The 11,134-nt window shown below is 39.6% G+C and overlaps 1 protein-coding gene across 2 annotated transcripts; it reads right to left on the bottom strand.

Moving 5' to 3' along the window:
* Window positions 1–672: 672 nt before the first annotated feature.
* LOC119738162 lies at window positions 673–10,768 on the bottom strand. 2 transcript variants are annotated; one of them, XM_038212910.1, is made up of 8 exons: window positions 10,533–10,768; window positions 7,771–7,833; window positions 7,055–7,405; window positions 5,719–5,928; window positions 3,429–3,605; window positions 2,432–2,613; window positions 1,296–1,380; window positions 673–999 (listed from the first exon to the last, which is right to left on the bottom strand). In XM_038212910.1, the coding sequence occupies exons 2-8, from the start codon at window positions 7,814–7,816 to the stop codon at window positions 932–934; spliced, it is 1,119 nt and encodes a 372-aa protein (XP_038068838.1). In that variant the 5' UTR covers window positions 7,817–7,833; window positions 10,533–10,768; the 3' UTR covers window positions 673–931. The 2 variants fall into 2 exon arrangements, with proteins under 2 accessions (XP_038068838.1, XP_038068839.1); XM_038212911.1 differs by having other exon boundaries at window positions 7,771–7,830.
* Window positions 10,769–11,134: the final 366 nt, after the last annotated feature.

Here is an 11,134-nt window from a genome sequence, read left to right as displayed (position 1 = left end):
AAATTTAAATAAAATATTTTTTATTAAGGTACAATGTACAAAACAAAATAAACAATAAGGCCAAAAAAAAAAATAAGTCGGTCTCTGGTCAGCGCGCGTGTCAATTTGAATCATGCGCGTCAATCTTTTTTTTTTCCAAAATGTTCCGCGGTAGCTCCAACAGCGCCGCACTTCCTCAATTTGTTTTCCCAAAGAGCACCAAGGAATGGGAAATTGCACCAAGGTAAATGATCGAGAGCACCAAGGCAAATTATGGAGGACACCAATGTACATGAGGACACCAAAAAAGCACAATAGTACCCCACCTTGTCTGTACAATCCAAGCTTGAAGGGAAAAAAAAAAAGCAAAAAAAAAAAAAAAGCCCTGTCCCCGCTTCAATTCCGGAACTTTGGTCTGACCAGAGACCGGAAGTTTTTTTTTTTTGGGCCTAATAAAAAAAAATAATTACAATGTACAAAAACATTTACAATGCACATGTGTATAACTACAAATTTCATAATTTATATTGCAATTTTCATATGCACAATTGGCTTAATACTCATGTTGTAAATCAATTTACATCATGTCCGTTCTATCTACATTTACCAAAAAACTAAAAACACAACTTCTTACATTTTATTCGTAGTCTGTTGATACTTTGTAAACATACAACAATAGCTTAATGATACTCCTGTTTGTTTGTCTGTCATTGTCCTTAGTTCGTACTTAATTGTCAGTCTTTAAGTGTCCAACGGATCAGGAAACAAAAGCGATCGCTTCACCCTATCCCCGTGTTGTTATGTGGATTATGTATGTGGATTATGTATGTTAATAACGGTGTTGTGTAAAATTACTTCGTATTATATTTTGTATGCTTAAATGTTAACATAACGATTTAATATCTCTAGTGACATAACAACGTTGAAATAAATGTTCAGCAATGTTAAATGTTCAGCAATGGTGAAGTGGTTTCAGGACTTCGGACTCCAGATCCATTTCGCAAAGTTCACCCTTGGATCCTGCGAAAGAAAGCTTCGTGATTAAATTTTAAAGAATCTTGTAATTTGTTCACGCATCAATCTTCATGATGGAAAGTTCTGAAATTTTGCGAAAGTTGGAAATTTGAAATGCGTCAATTCCCGGCAGTGTGAACTGTTACTTTGCATCGAGTCTTTTGTTCAGAGAGGCTTGGATAGCGTCCCGGGATCGATCTATGTATCCTACCATCGAGCATTGTGATTAACTGGAATCGGTCTTTTCTAGTTACGAAAGTGACATTTTAAAGCTTGTGACCTGTTTTCAACTTATCATATACCTTCATTTCCACTGAACCTCTTCAAGTTTCCTGCATGGTTCGCAACCGTATCATTGCTATTATCCGCCTTACTGTCCGTCTGTAACTATTAAATAGAAAAAGAGAGAATAGCAAAAGTCATTTAATGTGTTCAACTGTTCATTGATCCTGGGTTATCGACCTCTTTCAGTTCAGTCGATATACATGTGAATTGTTATTCCCATCAAGGTTAAAATGCTAACTTTGGAAGCAAAACAATATGTAAAGTATCTCAAATAAAACTGCCCACAGAGGCCTGTGTAGACGGTAATTCTCTTCCCTGCTAAAACTGTCTGAGGGAACAGAATTACCTTGGCAGAAGTGGTCCCCCCTCCCCAGCCTGTTAATTCTGTCCCCCTCAAGGTTATTTTGTCCCCCTAGTTTTGCCACACAGAAGACCACGCAGTTCCCTACGTTGTTTCTTCATGAAGATATCCAAATGAAAATATTAAACTTGGTAAAATTTTTTGATGTGAAATCAATCTTGCACAGAGTTGGCAGCAATCGGTATTCTGTGGACTTCTTTCACGCGTGTCGATGGCCGCATTAATATAATGCCTACATTGATTGGTCAATGTTCCCAACATAGCACTCAACCAATTTTCCTACTAGATGAATTTCCCTTTTGGTTTCTCAGAGGTCCGCAGTGCGGCTTATTTTTCCTGATCCCGATAAAGTTGTCTCCCAGAAAGTCTGTAAACATGTTAACCACTTGCCGCTGAGATTATTTTTGCCGAAAATTTCGAAATTTTCAAAAGGCAAAATTTCCAGCCAACTTCTGATATCCAGCCAAGCACCACAAATACTGATTCACAAGAGTCACTTAAACAGTATTTGTACCATATTTCTTGCTTAAACATATGTTTCAATACTCTGAGGTGTGCCATTCTCAAAATGTGTCATTACAAACTTTTGTGATTCAAGTTTGATACCCGAGCTGTACACTTATGACACCTCAGACAATAGCGCAAATATCTTGCTTCTGTACATATTAAAACTCCATTTGTGCAAGGATATGGATATTGGCTACAAAGTTTTTACTTAATAATTGATTAATTGAGAGTGTTCACAAGTTTAAAAAGAACATTTTGTGTGATCGGGCACATGCCCCAACTTACCTTGCACACAGCAATAACCAAACCAACGATGACAACTAGGGCCAGGCAAAGGGCAACTGTAGTCGCAATAAAGGCATATCGATAGCCATCTGGAGTGTCTGTAGGCCCAATCACTGCATTATGCGAAGTATATGGAGCCTCCTTATCCGTTACAGCTGAGCTAGTTGCAACTGGTGGAAAATCTACAAATACAGTTTTGAAATTTGTTAAAACTCAATACAGTCAATGTACTCATTAATTTGATGACTTCCTTTGTGTCATAATGTAATAAAGGGGGCTTTAAAGCTCTTATGAAGACATATTTTAATTAAAACACCTGACTGATACTTTCTGTCATATTGCTCTTGACATAGGAAAGTGTATAAACAAAACACTTTCTTAAAAGCTTCAATGCATTCACAGCGCAGTGGGGATTTATGATAAATAGAACAATCAAAATCTCACACAAAGGCTGTGTACCACAACAGCTATTTTGATGAATATTTCAAATCGCATCGACATTATAAGCACTTACATGTAATTGATTACAAACAAATAAAGGGGGGAAGATTGTACTTGTGCGAGAAAAAGAGGATTCATCATTCGATCATGTAGGGAAATAATAAGGAAATGCTTTTGTTAAAAAAAAATGAAGTGAAGAATGTTGCATCCCGACACCACTTTTTTCATCACATATTACCTCAGTGAAGGTCAGTCATTTAAAAAATGTTGAAAAGACCGGGATCTGGGACTGAGAAACATTTCCAATTTTGTTAGGAAATACTTTGAATGCACTCGACTCTTCACAGACTTTGTACACACTCAATCAAGTGGTGTCTGGACACTACATTCTTTTCAAAATGTCATTTACAGCAGAAATTTTGGAGCAGATAATGTTGGTGGATGGTAGGGGACTACAAAACGTTTCTACCAGTCGAGGCGGGTATAGCAGGGACAGTAGAATTTTTACCAAACATATTTGTAGAATTAGACGGGAGCAATAAATATCCATGCTCACGTGGTGTTTGCGTGGTATGATGAGCTGTGGTGACAGTCACCGTCACCGTCACGTGGCTACCATTCCTGGCGCCCAGAGCCTCCCCGTATGCTTGACATCTGTACATGTAGGGGGCCGAATTACTCGCTATAATTGGGATTGATGCTGAGGTAGTGAAGGTGTTCACTGAATACTCACCTGAAACACAACGTAAAGAGCAGAGCTGTTATTATTTCTCTAGCTAAGATCAGAAGCCAATTACATGTACATGTACTTGCTAAGCAAGAATGTTTTACCAGGGTAACCTACAAATATGGGTATTGCCAGATGCTCCAATGTACCTTGCACACAGCAACAACCAAATCAACATTGGCAGCGAATGACAGGCAAACGACAACTACATGTATAAGCAATTCATGACATGGAATTTGCGTCAGGATGATGACACAATAATGATGTAAATCAAAATTAGGTTTTTGCCCTTCACCGACGTATATGTGCATAGCAGTCCAATAGCAGTCCAGTAGCATGTGCAAAATAGCATTCACATAGCATTCACAGATGATGATGACTTGATGAATGCTAACTTTAACAGTCCAGCATTCTCGATAGCATGCAGAATGAAAATAGCATTCCAAATAGCATATGCAAGCTTCAAAGCATTCCACATAGCATGCAAGTGAAAGTGGGAGGACTGCAAATAGCATTCCAATTTAGCAGTCAGTTGTAAAATAATTTTAAAGTATAGCATTCCGTGGCTAAGCATAGCCTGCAAATAGCATTCCAAGCCTATCGTATCATGGACTACAAGTCACGTGACACAGTGATGACCTTCCATTCCACAGATTAACGGTCAGTGTGGGAAATTTGAAAACTGCAGTCAGTTGAATATAAAAGCATTCCTAATAGCATGCGCATAGCTCATTTAAATAATTCGGCTTCCTGACATGCTATCGGACTGCTATCGGACTGCTATACCTCAATGAATGCTATATGAGAATGCTATTGGATTGATAGCATTCATTCATAGCATTCGCATGCTATGCAGTATGCTATAATGAAACTGCTATTGGACTGCAACGTTGGACAGCAGTCATGTTCGGTAAGCCTATGTCAAGTCCCACGCGCTTTATACCCGGACACATGACGCACCCCAGATGCTGACATATAAAAAGACTAGCATGAGCGGCAAAGCCGCGAGGGCCTTTACCATCTCGTGGAAAACGCTTATGCATGTTTTTCTTTACATTTGTCTACCGATTTGGTAGACATGCATAATGCATTACCCGTTGTGAATTGACCAATGAAAATGCAGAATTTTTAACGTAAATCAGCCGTCGTCTGGCGCAAGACAGCAAGTGTGCCATGGTGCGCGTGCTGTTGCTGGTAACCGCAAACCACCATTAGATGATTGGTTTATATTGCTTGATTTATATTACGTGAATAAATGAATAAGTGATTAGTTCCACGAGATAGTAAAGGCCCTCGCGGCTTCGCCGCTCGTGCTAGTCTTTTTACATGCCAGCATCCGGGGTGCCATACCAACAATCAGGGGTAATAATAATGTAGAACGCTTTGATCTCAGTTTAAAGTGCTATATAAGAACCTGTTATTATTTCTAGTTAACATAGCTTAAGTTATCAGCCAGCAGACTACAGTTTTTCGAGACCAGGGTTGGCTATTTTTTTGAATTTTTGTTTAAAAATAAAAAACAATCGGATTTATTTGATTTAAATCAGATTTTTTTTATTTAAATCAGATTTTTTTTTTTTTTTTTACTTTCAAAATATTGATATGTTTAAATATGTGTCTAAATCTCCCCATGCACCCTCACACCCATCACAAAAGAGTTTACAGGTTCTAATACCCATCATCCACAAAACTCAATAAATTGATAAATGCTTTTGAAAAAACTTGTATTGAATCAGTGATTTAAAAAAATCACTAAAGATACAGCGCTTGTTAGAGCAAAAGTGCTAGTTTTCATAATGGTCAAGAGTTTCCTTGTCACTGTCCAAAAACCTTATCTCATTATTATTATTATTATTATTATGCTTCGAAAATGTCTTACCTGTACAGAAAATCTTGAGAAAGTTTTTCCCTTAACTTAAGCAGCTCCGTGAAATCAGGCCTTAACCTTGGTATCATACTTTCATATGTAGCCAAATGAAAGGAGATCTTTAAGCCCGTGACAAAATAAGAAAATAGCTGGCAAAGATGTTTCAATTCAAACACATGCTATAAGAATTGACAGCCAGCTCATATGTTACAATCGCTGGGGCACCCTGAGATTCAGTAACCCTGTACATACTCGGTTGTACGGTGAACCTGTCGCTTATAAGTTGTGTGTCGCCGTCACTATACTCCAGCAGCCATCGGAGAGCCACGGCAGGCTTGGTATCCCGTACAATGCACATCAACCACGGGTTCTTGATGTCGTATGGCAACACTGCCTCGCACGCAGTCTCCGTAATGCGTGCAGTGCATTGGGTCACGTCGGGAAACAGCTCCGTGGGTGATACTACACAAATATCAGCAAAAAATACCATTGACAAAAATGTGGACACAAGACTTTAAAGTGTCACCATAATCTTTAACAAGATGACAACTGATGACCTTGCTTCATAGATACCAACATAGATTCATCAAAATAGGTAGAAATATTATTAACCAACAACTATAACATAAATTTTCAGTCTCATGGAAAACGTTCAACAGTTTTCATTTCATTGACAGAAAGTTGCTAAGTCCTTGAAAAAATATCCTTTGGAAAATATAAGAAAGCTTTCAGACTTCCTTATTTTTATATAAAAATGTTTTCAACTTCTTGTGGAGGATTTTTGTGTGCAAATTTACAAGAAGTCTGAGTATCACCCGTATATATCCATGAAGCCCAGTCTCCTTTCTAACGTCTTGATATATCTAAGCATGCAGATTTATGTGATTCCGCACCTCAGCCAATCAGAGTCGACTTTACTAAATCGTGACGTCATTTCATTCCCAAATCAGGACTAAATGTTTGATTGGTCAATACGAATGCAGTGTTTTGTAATACAACAATGGCCGGGTGCGCATTACATAACATAATACAGAGCGCGCGAAACAGCCTTTGTTTGCTGTGTCTAGGTTTTTTATCCATGTCTAAGACGCCACAATGGGTGAATGACCGAAGACCTGATATAGAAAGCGCCCACTGATTGGTCAAAATCTTGAGGTTAAGATGCTGTTGTCTTGCATAATTAATCAGCGAATCTGCTCAAATATTATATTCGCCATGGTTACATAGACTAATTTACAAGGGAGACAATCAATAAAAACGGTTTATATTTTCGTATTGCTCTCAAGATCAATACCAAAATATTGAGCTCACAGCTCCTAAACTTAAATTATTAAAAGAAAATCCCAAGCCAAGCGCAGGCACATACGTGTGCACTTGCACAGTTTTAGAGTGTCATAATTTTCCCACCTTTTTCAGAAAATTTGTTGAACTTTGGACTTCTAAACCCCAACTGAGCTGTCAGCTAAACAAAAAAATAAGCGATCATTCCACAACCGTTTCCGCCCGACCTATAATCGAGTCTAACAAACTGCACCATTGCTTTTGTCCAGCTCATGGATGACATAATTCAGTAAACCAACCCACTCACCTTTGACACGCATAGTCACGTGCCCATCAACCACCACTTTCCACTTCGGTTTGACCCTACAGAAGTAGGTCCCTCCATCTGATTCAGTGACGTTCTCAACAACCAGAGAGAAATTTCTGTTGATGTCATACACGCCCTCCGGGATGCCGTTTTGTGGAGCGACGTTCCCTAGGAAGTAGGAGATCAAGATGTCTTCATCTCGTACTTGGGGGAAGTACCAGTACATGACTTCGATCTGATCCAGCGGGATTCGTCCGGATGCGACGAGAGGGCAGGACAGGATGCCAGGGTTGCCTCGCTCCAGGAAGATGGCTCCATCCTCGAGATGACTTGCTTGGACGCCAATAGCAACTACAGAAACAAGTACAAGGGGAATAGTACCTATATACCAACAGATATTATTAAATAAGTCACATTTTATTTAAAGATTACTGATGGTGTAAAATTAACGGAACAGATTAATGCAATTTTACCCCAAAAGACCCTGTTTGACTGAAACTTATAGAAAATGGAACTTTAGTTGTATCGGGAAGTAGCACATTTTCATTAGTCGTAATGATCTTTCTGTTTTTTATATGTCTCCGGGCTCCATTGAAAAAAAAAGAGTTGTTTCCTTTCAAAAATTGCCAATATAGTTCAAATTTTGAGTAACTGGCGCATACATTTGCACATTCATATCGCCTGCATGACTGAAGCACGCAATGGATGCCATTTACCTAGAAGTAGAACCATCCACAGGTCTGCTTTGTGTGCTTTGATCATGGTGGAAAGCGTCACTGCTGGAAAGAAATTAAAACAAAAAAAATATATACTGCAAATAATATGGCAACAATCCTTTGCAGATATTTCTTAGGTACTCGGACTCAGCCATGTATTTAACCTTAATGTACCTGTACTCGGTGCTTTAGACTCGCACTCGTCACAGTGTACTTGGAGTGCTCTGTACTCGGATTAGAGGACTTGACTCCAACACTGACAGTAGCCTATATGTATATGTACGTGGACACAGGGGACACGATGTTTATGTGACATGTAGAAAAACAACTCTGCGTGCATATCAGGATGCATCAGCGACTGTTTCGTGAAATGGCCTACAAAAGTAGAGTATGCTAGCCTGCCTACCTGGCAACATACAATGCAGTGAGTCCTGTTACCATTTCACGAAACAGACGATGATGCATATACCGATCTGTACACAGTGTTGTTTCTCTACATGTCACTATGATGTCGTATCCCCTGTGTCCTCGTACATAAAATTAATGTTCATACTTACGTCCATATACAATCAATGTATGTCAAACGCATCATTTTGAACATATGGAGATACGACATAATCGACAAACAAGTCGAACATAGGAGTTAAAATTCATATTTTGTACACATGAGTTATTAAGTCGTACTTATATATGACTTTGTCGTATGCGACATATATCGTACCCTGTCGACTCGACATACGCACGACATATATGTCATACCGGCACCTGTCGACATTATGTCATATGTTTGATATGTCATACCCTGTCGACATATGTCGTACCCTGTCGATATATTAGTCGTACCCTGTCGACATATGTCGTACCTTGTCAATATATTAGTCGTATACGACTTATAACTTATAAGTTGTTCATACAAGTTAAAATCAGTCTTACGGAATAAGTTTGCTGAAGGAGAGATAATTTTTTTCCATATACCCTTGACAGCTTAGAACTAATAGAAGTACTTCCCCCAAAAGTCAGCGGTAGATATACTCAATAGTGTGAGCCCTTTTTTTGGCTGCTGAAAGACTGTGCAGCATGTCTTACTGCATGGCGCCAGCCGGGCCGGTGCCTACAGTGGACGACCGGCCCAACATGGCCTCTGTGCATGGCGACATCGTTTTTGCCGGCGTGCGGTTTGTACTGTTTGCCGTGTTTTGAAGGTTTAATTTTTCATCCTTTTCATTTCATTTTCGACCCAAACTATGTGTAACTTTATGAATATTATTCTACTGTTATTTAAGATTTTAAGGGGGTGTTTTACAATAATTATTGTTACCACAGGCTGTCTGGTTTATAAACCTTTGATCGTATTATGCAATTTAATAAATATTCATTTGTTTGTCAGCCGTTATCCAATGAGAGAAGACTATTTGATATAGCACGTACTAATTATCATATTCAGCATACACAGTTGCGTCAAGGCTATCTTCCGCCTCGACTTACTGTACGGCTGTTTGCGGAAGTGTGTGTAGGGCGTACGTACATGCACACAAAGCACAGCAAAGGGTCGTTGGGGCTAACGGTATAGTACAACTCGTGGTTGTGTCGCGGCGTGCTGTGTGCGGTAGCGGGAACAAGCTCGTATGGGAACAAGCTGATAGCCTTGGTCAAGGCTATAACCGAGGAGGATTGTGACAAACTCCAGGATGACATAAACCGCCTGGTGGGATGGACAGAGGATTCACTGCTTAAATTCAACCCAGATAAATGTAGCACTATGACTAGTATGAGGATCGGGAAGACCAAAGTAGAAGATCAACAATATACCATGGGAGAGAACAGATACCCACTGAAGCAAGTTAATGAAGAAAAGGACATTGGGGTCATCATTGACAATAAACTATCCTTTGGAAGTCACATGTCTACAAAGATAAATAAAGCAAACTCAATCATGGGTTTAATTAGAAGAACGTACGACCATTTGGATGGGGATAGTTTCCTGTTGTTGTATAAAGCTCTGGTAAGACCGCATCTCGAGTATGCCAACCAAGTCTGGGCACCATGTCACAAGAAACATATAATTGAAACGGAGAATGAACAGCGACGAGCGACCAAACTTATCCCAGGTCTTAAGGACATGTCATACGAGGGAAGGCTAAAACATCTCAAACTACCAACCTTGGCCTATCGGCGCATACGAGGAGATATGATAGAAATGTACAAAATACTTAGCGGAAAGTATGACAACGAAGTCTCCAATTTCATCCCCCTAAGCTCTAGTGTGACCAGAGGCCATCAGTATAAAATAAACAAGGTCCGGACAAGGTTGGATGTCAGAAAGTACTCCTTTGTGCATCGATGTACTGACATATGGAATAGCCTCCAAGAAGTTGTGGTTTCAGCTCCTAGTACACAGTCCTTTGAGGGCAGATTGGATAAGGTGTGGGCTTCACACCCCTTTAAATATGACAAAGACACCCCAGTATCCACCTCCACACTAGGCTTGCGCACAACAGAATTCAAATCTAGTTTTTATGAAGATCTGATACTAGAGGCCACAAAAGGCCTTTCATCAGAAGAGGACCTATAAGTACATGTAAGTACCTGTAATATTAAAGCCCTATATGACTAGAGACTGGTCTGAAAATTTCCAAGTGTTTTCTCATTAGGCCTAGGGCTAGGCCCTACATGCTTCCAATTCAATATTTTCCCTGTAAATTTATATTTATAGGACATGTTTTCGCTTCCTAATGGCTTCCTAATGTCTTCTATTAAAATACCTGTGAAAAAAGATCTTGGTCACCGTCCTGGATGAAGTTCCCCTTCTCAGCTGAGCTACAAACAATTTTGATCCAAAAACAAAGTCACACAATGTCGTATTATTGCCAGATGCGTATGCACAGCGCTTTGTTGTGGGCGCTGAAACGACGGCGCGCCACTGTAACATTTTGGCGGGAATCATTTTGGCGCTCGTTTTTTGTATCAGGTTCTCCTGCATACGGTTCGTTAGTGTGACGTCACCTCCAGCACTTTCTGCACGATTATTGAAACCGGAAGTTAACGCAGTTCTATCGTTCGCGCGTGTATGACGTTTTTACTAACGAACCGGATCGCGCAAGGCATGATGGGAAACAACACAACCTCGTCCCCAGTGCTTACTTTATTTCCTAAACCCTGGATAGGAAACTTTCTTCCTGTATCCTGATTGGATACCGGCTAGTAATGGATTTTTATCGTGTACTTGGTGCTATATATTCACAACGTGCAGTACGTGTTTTCGCGATCATTCGTCCACGCCTTCTCAAAAATACTAATTTCCTTTCCAATTTGCTCATATTAATATGAAATATGATACTGCATGTTGTCTCGATAAGATCGTAAC

This window comes from Patiria miniata, unplaced genomic scaffold (assembly GCF_015706575.1).
Source record: "Patiria miniata isolate m_02_andy unplaced genomic scaffold, ASM1570657v1 HiC_scaffold_3, whole genome shotgun sequence".
In the NCBI taxonomy this organism is placed as follows: Eukaryota; Metazoa; Echinodermata; class Asteroidea; order Valvatida; family Asterinidae; genus Patiria; species Patiria miniata.
This window is presented reverse-complemented; position numbering and strand designations above follow the sequence as displayed.

Bases quoted from the DNA above. Each gene is read 5' to 3' on its own strand.
- LOC119738162 (XM_038212910.1), bottom strand. From the start codon at position 7,816: ATGATCAAAGCACACAAAGCAGACCTGTGGATGGTTCTACTTCTAG. The intron at 2,614-3,428 runs GTGAGCATGGAT...CTGTATTTGTAG, and splicing joins TCATACCACGCAAACACCAC to ATTTTCCACCAGTTGCAACT. The intron at 1,381-2,431 runs GTAAGTTGGGGC...TCTATTTAATAG, and splicing joins TGGTTATTGCTGTGTGCAAG to TTACAGACGGACAGTAAGGC.